Source organism: Lithobates pipiens, unplaced genomic scaffold (genome assembly GCF_037356315.1).
Source record: "Lithobates pipiens isolate NorthernLeopardFrog02 unplaced genomic scaffold, aLitPip1_a1.2 Scaffold_22, whole genome shotgun sequence".
Taxonomy (NCBI): domain Eukaryota; kingdom Metazoa; phylum Chordata; class Amphibia; order Anura; family Ranidae; genus Lithobates; species Lithobates pipiens.
In genome coordinates, this window is record NW_027507784.1 from 1,718,580 (window position 1) to 1,733,753 (window position 15,174).

The following is a 15,174-nucleotide window of genomic DNA, read 5'->3' on the forward strand; positions in this document are numbered from 1 at the left end:
GAGGATGAATAGAGGAGTGGAGAGGGTGATAGAGGATGAAGAAGAGGAGTGGAGAGGGTGATAGAGGATGAATAGAGGAGTGGGAGAGGGTGATAGAGGATGAAGAGAGGAGTGGGGGTGAGAGGGTGATAGAGGATGAAGAGAGGAGTGGAGAGGGTGATAGAGGATGAAGGGAGGAATGGAGGTGAGAGGGCGATAGAGGATGAAGAGAGGAGTGGAGAGGTGATAGAGGATGAAGAGAGGAGTGGGGGTGAGAGGGTGATAGAGGATGAATAGAGGAGTGGAGAGGGTGATAGAGGATGAAGAGAGGAGTGGAGGTGAGAGGGTGATAGAGGGTTGAAGAGAGGAGTGGAGAGGGTGATAGAGGATGAAGAGAGGAGTGGAGGTGAGAGGGTGATGATAGAGGATGAAAGAGGAGTGGAGGTGAGAGGGTGATAGAGGGTTGGAGAGAGGAGTGGAGAGGGTGATAGAGGATGAAGGGAGGAGTGGAGAGGGTGATAGAGATGAAGGGAGGAGTGGAGAGGGTGATAGAGGATGAAGGGGGAGTGGAGTGGAGAGGGTGATAGAGGATGAAAGGGAGGAGTGGAGGTGAGAGGGCGATAGAGGATGAAGAGAGGAGTGGAGTTGAGAGGGTGATAGGATGAAGGGAGGAGTGGAGGTGAGAGGCGATAGAGGAAGAAGGAGGAGGAGGTGAGAGGGCGATAGAGGATGAAGAGAGGGTGGAGAGGTGATAGAGGATGAAGAGAGGAGTGAGGTGAGAGGGCGATAGAGATGAAGAGAGGAGGTGAGAGGGTGATAGAGGATGAATAGAGGAGTGGAGAGGGTGATAGAGTATGAAGAGAGGAGTGGAGGTGAGAGGGCGATAGAGATGAAGAGAGGAGGTGAGAGGGTGATAGAGGATGAATAGAGGAGTGGAGAGAGGGTGATAGAGTATGAAGAGAGGAGTGGAAGAGGGTGATAGAGGATGAAGAGAGGAGTGGAGGTGAGAGGGCGATAGAGGATGAATAGAGGAGTGGAGAGGGTGATAGAGGATGAATAGAGGAGTGGAGAGGGAGGGTGATAGAGGATGAAGAGAGGAGTGGAGGTGAGAGGGTGATAGAGGATGAAGGGAGGAGTGGAGAGGGTGATAGAGGATGAAGAGAGAGTGGGGGTGAGAGGGTGATAGAGGATAAAGAGAGGAGTGGAGAGGGTGATAGAGATGAAGGGGGGCGATAGAGGATGAAGAGAGGAGTGGAGAGGGTGATAGAGGATGAAGTGAGGAGTGGGGGTGAGAGGGTGATAGAGGATGAAGAGAGGAGTGGAGAGGGTGATAGAGGATGAAGAGAGGAGTGGAGGTGAGAGGGCGATAGAGGATGAAGAGAGAGGTGAGAGGGTGATAGAGGATGAATAGAGGAGTGGAGAGGGTGATAGAGTATGAAGAGAGAGTGGAGGTGAGAGGGCGATAGAGGATGAAGAGAGGAGGTGAGAGGGTGATAGAGGATGAATAGAGGAGTGGAGGAGGGTGATAGAGTATGAAGAGAGGAGTGGAGAGGGTGATAGAGGATGAAGAGAGAGTGGAGGTGAGAGGGCGATAGAGGATGAATAGATAGAGGATGAATAGAGGAGTGGAGAGGGTGATAGAGGATGAATAGAGGAGTGGAGAGGGTGATAGAGGATGAAGAGAGGAGTGGAGGTGAGAGGGTGATAGAGGATGAAGGGAGGAGTGGAGAGGGTGATAGAGGATGAAGAGAGGAGTGGGGGTGAGAGGGTGATAGAGGATAAAGAGAGGAGTGGAGAGGGTGATAGAGGATGAAGGGAGGAATGGAGGTGAGAGGGCGATAGAGGATGAAGAGAGGAGTGGAGAGGGTGATAGAGGATGAAGTGAGGAGTGGGGGTGAGAGGGTGATAGAGGATGAATAGAGGAGTGGAGAGGGTGATAGAGGATGAAGGGAGGAGTGGAGATGAGAGGGTGATAGAGGGTTGGAGAGAGGAGAGTGAGGATCAATGTGATAAGAAGGGGAGACAGATAAAGGGGATGCAGAAAGAGGAGGATACAGAGAAGGAATTACACCAAACAGAAGTGAATACGGATCGCTGGATACCGATTCTCAATGCTTCAAACAAATTATCACTGGGCACACCAGCTTCACAAAATGGTGACCCCGCTCAAAACTGGGGTAACCCAGATATATACAGCCCAATGCCGACATCAAGCAAACATTCAAGAGTCCAACATTTTTTAATGATAAAATTGGTTCATAGCAGAAACAGAAATGTGTTTCGGGGGCCAGACTCACCCTTTGTCGTGACTGAAGACTGTGATTAGTGGACTCAGATGGGCAGACATCACTTAGACCTGTTAACCTGCCTCTTGAAACTGCTCCAAGCAGAAACCCCCAAGTATAGAGTCCACTAAGCACAATCTAAAATTCTGGGCACTGTTGAAGGGGTGGAGTCTACTTGGCCCTCGAAATACTTTGGATTTTTTTTCTGCTATGAACCACTTTTATTATCAAATCTTGTGTACTTGGTGCTCTCATTGGACTGTATATATAATAGAGGGACTGGGGTCCTCCTTTAACCTGCTCTTATTCGCTCCTCCGCTGTCTGTTACCTTCAATGGCGAAGATTTTGTCCTGCAGCGTCCTCTGGAAACTTTGAAGGATGGAGAAGTCATCGACCTGGAGAAGGTGATCCTCTGGCTTCGGGGAGGCGATAGTCACCAGCTCCTGGTAGGCTTTTGGAACAATGAAAGCATCTCCCACCTGCATACCAATGAGAGAACAGTCAGAGCGCAGCGGGTCATATGACCAACTTTATACAAATACAAGTGTGAGGACAGAGAGCGAGATCAGTGACTTGGAAAGTTCTGAAGCCACTGGATCAGCATGACTGGCATTCTTTTATGTAGCCCTTTAAATACTATACATCCTCAATCACATAATGCGTGTGTGCCTCCAATGGAATTGGTTAAAGTGAAAAATGAATCATTGATGGCATGTGGTGTAGTATGCTCTCAAACTGGGCCCCTGCATTCTTCCCATGACAGGTGCCCTTTAATCCCTTCTCATCCACAATCTGTATGTTAGAGTAGTTCCTGATCATGTGATCAATATAGGTGATGATGTTTACTTGTTAAATCTTGTAGGCATCAGCTACGTGTACAGTATTAAAAAAAAATGGTAGTGTTTCTCTTGTAATTGTTTAATACATTTACAATATTAAAAAAAGTTATAGTGTTTTTCTATTAAATATTGTAATTGTCAGATACATTTACAGTATTATAAAAAATTGTAGTGTTTCTCTATTAAATCTTGTAATCATTGAATACTTTTACAGCTGGTAAATCTTGTATTTGTTAGATACATTTACAGTATTAAAAATGGGTAGCGTTTTTCTATTAAATCTTATATTAGACTAATTTACAGTATAAAACAATTGGTGTTTACTTATTAAATCTTGTAATTGTCAGATACAGTATTAAAAGAATCAGTAGCGTTTTTCTTTTAAATCTTGTAATAGATGCATTTACAATATTTTAAAAAATGGCGGTGTTTATCTGTCAAATATTGTAATTGTTAAATACTTTTACAGTGCTAACATTTTTTTTTTTTGTGTTTTTCTATTAAATCTTGTCATCGTCAAATACAGTTACAGTATTAAAAAAAATTGTGGTGTTTAGCCGTTAAATCTTGATTTAGATGCATTTACAAGATAAAAATAATTGGAAGTGCTTATCTGTTAAATCTTGTAATTGTCAGATACATTTGCAATATTAAAAAAAGGGCAGTGTTTTTTGTATTAAATTTTATAATAGACTCATTTATAGTATAATATAATTGGTGTTGTTTAGCTATTAAATATTGGAATTACCAGATGCAGTATTAAAAGAATCAGTAATGTTTTCTGTTAAATCTTGTAATAGATGCATTTACAATATAAAAAATGGTGGTGTTTAACTGTTAAATCTTGTAATGGTTGAATAAATTTACAGTTAGTGTTTTTCTAGGAAATCTTGTCATTGTCAGATACATTTACAGTATTACAAAATTGGTGGTGTTTAGCTGTTAAATCGTGCAATTGTCAGATTGAGTATTAAAAAAAAAAAAGGTAGTGTATATCTGTTAAATCTTGTAATCATCAAAAACATCTTGTAATAGATGCATTTACAATAAAAACAAAACAAAACTGTAGTATTTTTCTATTAACTCTTGTAATTGTTGGATACATTTACATTATTAAAAAAAATGGTTGTGTTTCTCTTGTAATTGTTTAATACATTTACAATATTAAAAAAAGTTATAGTGTTTTTCTATTAAATATTGTAATTGTCAGATACATTTACAGTATTAAAAATTTTTTTAGTGTTTCTCTATTAAATCTTGTAATCATTGAATACTTTTACAGTTTAAAAAAAATGTAGCTGGTAAATTTTGTATTTGTTAGATACATTTACAGTATTAAAAATGGGTAGCATTTTTCTATTAAATCTTATATTAGACTAATTTGCAGTATAAAACAATTGGTGTTCAGCTATTAAATCTTGTAAATGTCAGATACAGTATTAAAATAATCAGTAGGGTTTTTCTGTTAAATCTTGTAATAGATGCATTTACAATATAAAAAATGGTGGTGTTTAACTGTTAAATCTTGTAATGGTTGAATAAATTTACAGTTAGTGTTTTTCTAGGAAATCTTGTCATCGTCAGATACATTTACAGTATAACAAAATTGGTGGTGTTTTGCTGTTAAATCGTGCAATTGTCAGATTGAGTATTAAAAAAAAAAGGTAGTGCATATCTGTTAAATCTTGTAATCATCAGATACATCTTGTAATAGATGCATTTACAATAATAAAAAAAAAACTGTGGTGTTTTTCTATTAACTCTTGTAATTGTTGGATACATTTACAGTATTAAAAAAAATGGTTGTGTTTCTCTTGTAATTGTTTAATACATTTACAATATTAAAAAAAGTTATAGTGTTTTTCTATTAAATATTGTAATTGTCAGATACATTTACAGTATTAAAAAAATGTTAGTGTTTCTCTATTAAATCTTGTAATCATTGAATACTGTAGCTGGTAAATCTTGTATTTGTTAGATACATTTACAGTATTAAAAATGGGTAGCATTTTTCTATTAAATCTTATATTAGACTAATTTACAGTATAAAACAATTGGTGTTTAGCTATTAAATCTTGTAATCGTCAGATACTATTACAGTATTAAAAAAAAAAATGGTGGTGTTTTGCTGTTAAACCTTTAATAATTGTAATTGTAATTGTTAGATACTGTACAGTATTAAAGGAACGGTAGTGTATATCTGTTAGTTGGTAGTGTTTTTCTGTTAAATCTTCTAATAGATGCATTTACGATATGAATAAAATTGGTGGTGTTTATCTGTTAAATCTTGTAATTGTCAGATACATAGTTACATAGTTAGTAAGGTTGAATAAAGACACCAGTCCATCCAGTTCAACCTGAGTGAGTGTCTACAATTGTCCCTATCCCTGTACAGTGCACACTCACATTGGTCCCTACCCTCAAGGAGCCCACAATCCAAGGTCCACATTCATTTACCGTATTAAAAAAATATTGGTAGTTTTTTTTCTATTAAATCTTGTAATTGTTGGATACATTTATAGTATTACACAAATGGTAATTGTGCAGGGGCTTTTGGAGAGGACTGAATGCTAGCCTCTTGAATACTGATTATGGGCCCTGGATTTTAAGGGAACACTACTCTTTGTGAGTTGTATGCCTGGGTACCCTTAAAATAATGTTACTTTGTATTTAAGTCCATGCCCCCCCCCCCAAAACACACAGACTCTGGGAACCCTGTATAGGCCATATTATAAATAATTCATAATGTTACATAGTTACATAGTAGGTGAGGTTGAAAAAAGACAAAAGTCCATCAAGTCCAACCTATGTGTGTGATTATATGTCAGTATTACATTGTATATCCTGTATGTTGTGGTCGTTCGGGTGCTTATCTAATAGTTTCTTTAAATTATCGATGCCCCCCCCACTGAGACCACCGCCTGTGGAAGGGAATTCCACATCCTTGCCGCTCTTACAGTAAAGAACCTTCTATGTAGTTTAAGGTTAAACCTCTTTTCTTCTCATGTTAATGAGTACCCACGAATCTTGTTAAACTTCCTTCTGTGGAAAAGTTTTCTCCCTATTGTGGGGTCACCAGTCCGGTATTTATATACTGTGGGGTCATCAGTCCGGTATTTATATATTGTGGGGTCACCAGTACGGTATTTATATATTGTGGGGTCACCAGTCCGGTATTTATATATTGTGAGGTCACCAGTCCGGTATTTATATATTGTGGGGTCACCAGTCCGGTATTTATATATTGTGGTGTCACCAGTCCGGTATTTATATATTGTGGGGTCACCAGTCCGGTATTTATATATTGTGGGGTCACCAGTCCAGTATTTATATATTGTGGGGTCACCAGTCCGGTATTTATATATTGTGGGGTCATCAGTCCGGTATTTATATATTGTGGGGTCACCAGTCCGGTATTTATATATTGTGGGGTCACCAGTCCGGTATTTATATATTGTGGGGTCACCAGTCCGGTATTTATATATTGTGGGGTCACCAGTCTGGTATTTATATATTGTGAGGTCACCAGTCCGGTATTTATATATTGTGGGGTCACCAGTCCGGTATTTATATATTGTGGGGTCACCAGTCCGGTATTTATATATTGTGGGGTCATCAGTCCAGTATTTATATATTGTGGGGTCACCAGTCCTGTATTTATAAATTGTGGGGTCACCAGTCCGGTATTTATATATTGTGGGGTCACCAGTCCAGTATTTATATATTGTGGGGTCACCAGTCCGGTATTTATATATTGTGGGGTCATCAGTCCGGTATTTATATATCGTGGGGTCACCAGTCCGGTATTTATATATTGTGAGGTCACCAGTCCGGTATTTATATAATGAAATCTTATCCCCTCTCAGGCGTCTCTTCTCCAGAGAGAATAAGTTCAGAGCTCACAACCTTTCCTCATATCTAATATCCTCCAGACCCTTTATTAGCTTTGTTGCCCATCTTTGTAGTCGCTCCATTTCCAGTACATCCTTCCTGAGGACTGGTGCCCAGAACTGGACAGTATACTCCAGGTGCGGCCGGACCAGAGTCTTGTAGAGGGGAGAATTATCATTTTATCTCTGGAGTTGATCCCTTTTTAATGCCAATATTCTGTTTGCTTTGTTAGCAGCAGCTTGTCATTGCTGAGCCCATCATCTACTAGGACCCCCAGGTCCTCCTCCATACTAGATCCCCCCAGAGGTTCCCCTCCCCCCAGGTCCTTCTCCATCCTAGACCCCCCCAGAGGTTCCCCTCCCCCCAGGTCCTTCTCCATCCTAGACCCCCCCAGAGGTTCTCCCCCCAGTCTATAGATTGCAGTCAGATTTTTTTTTTTCCATAAAGTATTTTATTTAGATTCAAGAAAATACAGCAAAGAAGGCAATACATGGTAATCAACTCAGATCAGTACATTACAGAAATACAGAAAATCCAAGTATGGAGGGTACCATTGGCAATACAGAACAAGAAAAAAAACGGTGTCAGAGGTATTGAGCAGATGCCCACAGCAAGAAAACAAATCTGTCAACATAACTGGGTGAAGGATCGTAAGCATTGTGAAGCTTCCCCCCGCCTGTGTCCTAAGGTAAGACAGGCGAGGGGAGGGTGGAGCAAGACAGTCTCGTAACTCCAAGGAGTAGCAGAGCACCCTAGTTATGGCACGCTCGGGTACCCTTTTCTCCATAAAGCGGGCATATAGGTAGGAGGGGGCAAAGAAAAAGAAAGAGAGAGGACAGAGGAAGGATTGGAGAAAGAGAAGGGAAGGAAGACATAGGGACAAGAGAAAGAGAGAAAGGAGAGAGAAAAAAAAAAAAAAAAAAAAAAAAAAAAAAATAAAAAAATAAAAAAAAAAAAAAATAAAAAAAAAAAAAAAAAAAAAAAAAGGGAGGGGGAGGATGGGGAGGGAAAGTACTGGTGGATCCGCCCCTGCCCTCCCCCCAATGGGGAGAGAGAGCCGAGCTGTAGTCCCTGGGCAACCCTAAGGGACATACTGACGATACCGGTCTGTGGTGACAAAATGAGACCAACAAGCCCAGGTAGCGTAGAATTTGTGCATATTTTCATGTGCAGTAGAGATTAACTCTTCCATTTCTCTCGTGGAGGAAATCTGTGCGAACCATTCCCTAACCGTCGGGGCAGTAGTAGAGCACCAATGTCTGGGTACACAGAGCCTCGCTGCGTTCACCATATGCATGGCCAGAGATTTAAAGTATACTTTCCTGGGAAGGGACGTGTGGTGCAATAGAAATTGGTGTGGGGTAAAGTCCAGGGTGTAGGTCGTGATATGCAAGATGAGGCTGTGGACCTCCCTCCAAAAAGGCTGAATGACCCCACAGTCCCACCACACATGGAGCATCGTTCCCACCTCTAAGTTACAACGCCAGCACTTGTCTGTAATATTGGGGGAAAATTTATGAAGAAGTGCTGGGGTTCTATACCATTTTGTGATCACTTTATATCCGTTTTCCTGAATCGCGACATTTAGCGAACCTTTGTGTGCGTACTCATGAACAGTGCTCCACTCCTCCGTCGATAAGGGTGGGTGTAGGACTCTATTCCAGGAATCCTGGGCTGGATTGGAAGTCTGCCTTGGCGTCTCCATGAGAATGGCATAGAGAAAGGAGATTAGGTGTCTCTGTGGTGTTTTGCGATGACATAAGGACTCAAATGGCGTGAGGGGTCGCGTCCACACTGTCTGGTCAGGGCAGGTTGAAAGGAAGTGTCGGATTTGTCGATAGGTCCAAAAGGAAAAAGCTAACGACTTGGAGGTGGATTTTATGTCCTCATATGACAGGGGTTTGTTGTTAGAGTAGAACTGAAGCGGTAGGACATCCTCGTGTGGCCATTCCCTGCGCAAGAAACCCTCGGAGTCCCCAGGGGGGAAATCAGGATTTCCCCGCAAGGAAGTCAGGGGGCCTGGGGAGAGGGCCGGAGAACCCTGCGATCCCAACTTCCCAGAGGCAGATAACGTAGGATAAATGAGAGGATGAGCTACTAGGGCGCTGGGCCAGTTCTTACGGGGCTGCCACGGGAGCAAATGAAGTGGACCCGAGAAAAAGGAACTCTCAAGGGGCACCCACAATTTTTTTAGGGCGTGAACATTCCAGTCCGCAATCCTCGTGAGCAGGCAGGCGGTATGGTACTGTTGAAGATCTGGTAGTCCTATCCCCCCTCTAGATTTAGGGAGAGTGAGTCTAGCGAACTTAATGCGGGGCGGTGCGCCTCTCCAAAGGAAGGTGGACCACATTTTACGGCAGGTTGCGAAAAAACTCGCAGGTAGGGAGATAGGAATCGCCTGCATAAGGTATAGGAAGCGGGGTAGTATTATCATCTTAAGTAGAGCCGCTCGGCCAAACCATGATACGTTCAAGCCCATCCAATCCTTAACAAGTTGTTGAGATTGTAACAGGGTTGGGTGGAAATTTTTGAAGTATAAATCGGACAGGCGGACTGGGATATGGACGCCAAGATAGGTAAAAGAGTCCCGTTCCCATCGAAAGGGAAATGAATCTTGGCAATGAGTCACCTCTGAAGTCGGGAGGGAGACATTTAGAGCCTGCGACTTGGTGTGGTTAATCTTGAGATTAGACAGGGCACCAAAATGAGCCAAATCCTCGAGGAGGTTAGGCAGCGAGATGCGGGGAGATTGTAAGGACAATAAGATGTCGTCAGCAAATGCTGCAACCTTAAATTCCCTGCCTTTGACCCTAATGCCCTGGATGTTCGGGTTGTCTCTTAATCTGTTAAGAAAGGGTTCCAGAGAAAGTATGTAGATCAACGGGGAGAGCGGGCAACCCTGGCGTGTCCCATTGCTAATGGGGAAGGCGTTCGACAGGTGGCCATTGACTTTCACCGCCGCGGTGGGACCAGAGTATAAAGCCATTATGTTTGAGAGCATTTGATGTCCCAGACCGAGGGCGGCAAGGGCTTCTCGCATATAGTCCCAGGCCACCCTGTCGAACGCCTTCTCAGCATCTAGTGAAAGGAAAAAACCCCCCGTGTTGGTGGAAGTTAGCCAATGATGTAGGTTGAGTGTGCGAATGGTATTATCCCTGGCCTCACGGCCTGGGACAAAACCTACTTGGTCTAAGGAGACTAGATCGGGAATCAAGGGGAGGAGTCTATTGGCCAAAATCTTTGCGTACACCTTGATATCAACATTTAAAAGAGAGATCGGACGGTAATTTGCAACTTGAGAGGGGTCCTTACCCTCTTTAGGGATCACCGTGATATGAGCCACTAGCATTTTCTTTGGCTTGTAAAGGGGATTGGAAAGAGCATTAAGGGTGTCTAGGAGTTTGGGGGCCAGTGGGTCTAGAAAGGCTGTATAATATTGGAGAGAAAACCCGTCCGGGCCCGGGGATTTACCAGGTTTCATTTGCTTCAAAGCAGTGGTTAGTTCCAGAAGAGAGATAGGCCTCTCCAGATCCAATGACTGCTGGGGGGATAGAGGCTTCGGGCTATAAGCAGAAAGAAAATCCTTAATGCGGGCAAGTCGCGCTTCCACTGTCTGTTGTGAAGGCTTGGGGGAATCTAAATTATAAAGTTTGAAATAGAATTGCTCAAATTCCCTGGCGATATCCTCATTCTTGGCCAGAAGACCCCCCTGTGGCGTACGGAGATGGTGGATGACAGAGGATAGTTTTGAGGTTTGAACCGCGCGGGCCAGAAGACGGCCGCACTTGTTGCCTTGTTCGTAGAAGATCCTCTGGCCAAGAACGTACCGCCTCCTAGCTCTGCTACCCAATTCCTGAAGGAGTAAAGTACGATTATGGGTCAGCGCCTGAAGAGTGGTCTGCGCTTGGGACAGTTTATGCGAAGCTTCCAAAGATTTGATAGACCTGAGGAGGGAGTTCACATACTCCTGCTTTTGTTTTTTGGCTTTCGTGGCCAGGGCTATTAGTTCACCGCGGATCACGCATTTGTGCGCTTCCCATAAGGAGATTGGTGAGACTTCCGGGCTCGAGTTTTCCTGAAAATATTGCCGCAACCTTATGCGGACACTATCCAGGACCAATGGGTCTTTTAGAAGAGAGGGATTCAATCTCCAAGTCTTATGTCTGGAGAGAGACTCCGGAAAAGCTAGAGTAACTGTGATCGGGTGGTGGTCCGACAAAAACATTGGTTCAATGGTGGCATATTGAAGGCAAGGGAGGTCAGACTGGGAGAGAAACAAATAATCGATCCTAGAGTATTTTTGATGGGGGGCCGAGTAAAATGTGTAGTCCCTGTCAGAGGGAGACAGCGTGCGCCACGCATCATGGAGGGACAAAGCTTGTAATTGTAGATTGATCTGGCGAAGTGCTTTGTAAGGTAAAGCAGAGGAGCCTGTGGAGCAATCCAGAAGGGGATTCAGAGGGACGTTGAAGTCACCTCCCAGAAGAACTACGCCGGACCGGAAAGAGGCTAATAGATCACACACCTTCCTATAAAAGGCGACCTGGTGATCATTGGGGCAATAAATATTAGCAAGAGTACATGGTCTGGAGGCATACGACCCCTTAAGGAAGATAAACCTGCCTTCAGGGTCAATGAGGGAGTCCGAAACCTGAAAGTTAGCATGTTTGGAGACAAGAATGGAGACACCCTTAGTCTTGGAGGAAGGATTGGTGGAGTGGAACACTGTTCGGTACAAATGATTGGACAATTTGGGGATGGCATCGGAGCGGAAGTGGGTTTCCTGTAGGAACATAAAGTGCGCTCTATGCTTGGAAAGTGCAGAAAGGACTTGCGACCTTTTCTCGGGAAGGTTAAGCCCCTTCACATTAAGAGAAATACACTTCAGTGTCAGGGGGGGCATGGTAGGTGCACACAACTACTCTAATGTGAACTGTTCAAGAATGAATGCCCGAGAAGTCACCAAATAGGGCAGGGGCGGATCCAAACCGGGTCGGGGAAAAAAGGAAAAAAAAAAAAAAAAAAAAAAAAAAAAAAAAAAAGAGGGGGGGGGGGAGGGGAAGGGGGTAGAAGGAGGAGGAAGATTAAGGGAAGAATCAGATAAGGAAGGAACAAGGGGATAAAGCCAGAAAAAGAGCAGGGACAGGAGAGATTCAGGGGGTAAAGAGGAAACAACCAGAGGTGGTGCTAGCCAGCTAGGCCACCTAAAGGGAGAGAGAGGTCTGGAAGGTCAGCAGGATCTCAGTGAGACCGCTGTGTGGGAGCGGAGGAAAGGACGGAAACTTCAGGAGGGTCACGATCCGGGAGGGGGAATCGTAAGTAGATTGAAACAGAATAGGCGTAGGAGGGGAACCTATGTGAAGAGCAACTCCACAACCATTGGTACAATATTATAGAAACACGTCAGGGCTCTAGAGCCCAAGGCCTATGACCAGCAAAAACAAAAACAAAGAAACAGGAAACTTGTGTAAACTGTAAAATCACATGAACCATCCTGCCAGACAGCGCCCCAAAAATAATAAAAATAAAAGTAAATAAATAAATGAAACCAAAAAGAAAGAAAAAAAAAAAAAGGGGGGGGGGACAGGGAGGGGGGGGACAGGAAGGGGAAGGGGGGGGAAACAGGGAGGGGGGAGAGGGGAAGGGGGAGACAGGGAGGGGGAGGGGGGGTTAGGGAAAATCACATAGCATAGACAAAACCTGCGCAGCCCCATAGTGAGGGTGGGATAAGGCACCCCATGAGCCGAAGAGGCCCAGAGGGTGCATCCCACTACGATGCAAGAACCCACTAGCTGGGATCTCGAGCCTGCACAGGGGAGCGGGGGAGCAAAGCTTGGGAGTCCCCACACTAGAACCCAGGAAAAGGCAAACATAACATTTCAATAATTCTAAACATAGCATGTCTAAGCTAGTAGGCGTCCTACAGGCTTCCTTCAGCGAGGTAAAACAGAGCAGACAGAATGAAAAGGAAAAAAAAAAAAAAAAAAAAAAGTTATAAAAATGTTTTTCTTTTGGTGCAAAAACCGCGGCAGCAGCGTTAGTCAATAAGCCAGCAAGGGCGAAGAGATGCAGTCGGTAGGCAGTTAGCACTCAACATGTCCCATAGAGAGACAGGTTACACCAAAGAGGACACGGCATCAGAACGCTGGGTGGACGGGTATCGAGTGTCACGAGGCAGCCATGCCGACCCTGGGTAGGGGGAGATGATGACAGAGGCAAGACGTGAGACTCCAAGGCTCCGGGGTCCACGCCGGCCTCCCATGGTGCGTGTCTCATTGCAAATAATAAGTTCCCAGAAACCTTCAGTACGATGGGCAGCACAGGGAGCTGTGGATCTTGGAGGGCTTTGGGGGCCAAAAAGGGCACCGGATCAAAAAAGAGTAAATAAAAAACAAAACAAAAATAAAAATAAAAAAAAACCCAACAACAAAGGGGGCAGAGGAAAAACAGTACCTCGTAAACAGCCGCATTTGGCAGTCAGCCCTGAAGGAGACATCAGATCTCAAGGCGATCCCTCCTCCTGGAGGGAGAGGGCGGGGAGCCCGGGCTGCGTTGGCGTTGATCCCGGCGGGTCGAGTTGCTGTTCGGTGTAGACGGGTCGGGTCTATTCCTTCTGGAACGATGTCTTTGGGCTTTCGGCGACTGGTGAAGCGAAACCGGGAGCCAGGGTTCCGTGGGGAAAAAAGAGGCATACCAATCCGGAAGGTCGATGCGTGGTAAATCGAGTTGTTCGCAGAAGCCCAGCAGGTCCTCGGGAGTGCGGAGAAGGGCCGAGCGACCTCTAGCGGAAGCCGAGAGACCAAAAGGGAACTTCCAGCGGTATTGGATATTCCTGGCTCTTAACGCCTCCAGGAGGGGGCGCAGTGCACGCCTGTTCTGAAGAGTAATTTGCGATAAGTCTTGGAATAATTTGACTTCTATACCGTTATGGAGGATACGGCCCCGTTCCCTGGCTTTACGCAGGATCTCCTCCTTAAGTGGAAAATTCACCACACAACAAATAATGTCCCTAGGTGGTTCGTTTTCCCTAGGTATGGGGCGCAATGCTCGGTGAGCTCTCTCCATGTCAATGGGGGAATCCGCCGGTCTGTCAATCAAATCATTAAAGATCGCACATATGGTTTGTTGTAGAGACCCTGGATCAACAGCTTCAGGGACCCCTCGCACCCTAATGTTGTGTCTACGTCCCCGGTTGTCGAGGTCCTCGACATGCCTATGAATATCCAGTAGTTGGGAGAGCTGAGAATCAAAGGCAGTCTGTACCTGTTTAATGGCGGCCGCGTGCGTCTGTGTAGCTTGTTCCACCCCATCAATGCGGTGGGCTACCGCATGTATCTCCGTTTTGAGATCAGCAATAGCCGCAGTGACCGTGGTTTTAATGTCCGTTGCCACCGCTTCCAGGTCGAACAGACTGGGAGGATGAGCGCGTCCCGCGCTCGCGGACGGAATTCCGGACATAACTGCGTCGGGATTCGATTCAGGCAAGGCCGAGGCTTGGGCCTGTGATGCCGCCAGCGCAGCCACGCGTTGGGAGCGGAACAACTCTGGTATGTTCCTGTGAGAAGGCGTACCTGGATCAGCGGTAGAACGGGAGGTAGAGGAGCTTCTTGTGGACCTGCTCATCATGTGTAGTTAGGTGTAGGTTCCCCAAAAAAGCAGGATTCAGTCCCCGGAACGCAGGAGCTCTCAGCTTATGCTGCCATCCCGGTCTCCGTCCAGGCCACGCCCCCCTTGCAGTCAGATTTTTGCCCCCGGAATGCATTATTTTACATTTTTCTACACTGAACCTCATTTGCCATGTAGTTGCCCCTCCCCCCATTCATTTGCTCAGATCTTCTTCTAAGGTTGCCACATCCTGCGGAGAAGTTATTTCCTTGCTTAGATTAGTATTGTCCGCAAATACAGAGATTGAGCTGTTTCCCCCATCCCCCTCCTCCAGGTCGTTAATGAACAAATTAAATAGGATTGGTCCCAGCACAGAACCCTGGGGGACCCCAATACCCTCCCCCGACCATTCCGAGTACTCCCCATTTATCACCACCCTCTGAACTCGCCCTTGTAGCCAGTTTTCAATCCATGTACTCACCCCTATGGTCCATGCTGACAGACCTTATTTTGTACAGTAAACGTTTATGGGGAACTATACAGATACACCACGTCTACTGGCCTTCCTTTATCT

General features: G+C 44.8%; 1 protein-coding gene across 1 annotated transcript in view; it reads right to left on the reverse strand.

Moving 5' to 3' along the window:
* LOC143925199 (integrin alpha-M-like) overlaps nt 1–15,174 on the reverse strand; it is a 105,154-nt gene that overhangs the window by 35,468 nt on the left and 54,512 nt on the right. The window contains exon 9 of the mRNA XM_077449797.1: nt 2,594–2,744. Coding sequence (XP_077305923.1) covers nt 2,594–2,744 — 151 coding nt within the window. The remainder of the gene's footprint in view (nt 1–2,593; nt 2,745–15,174) is intronic.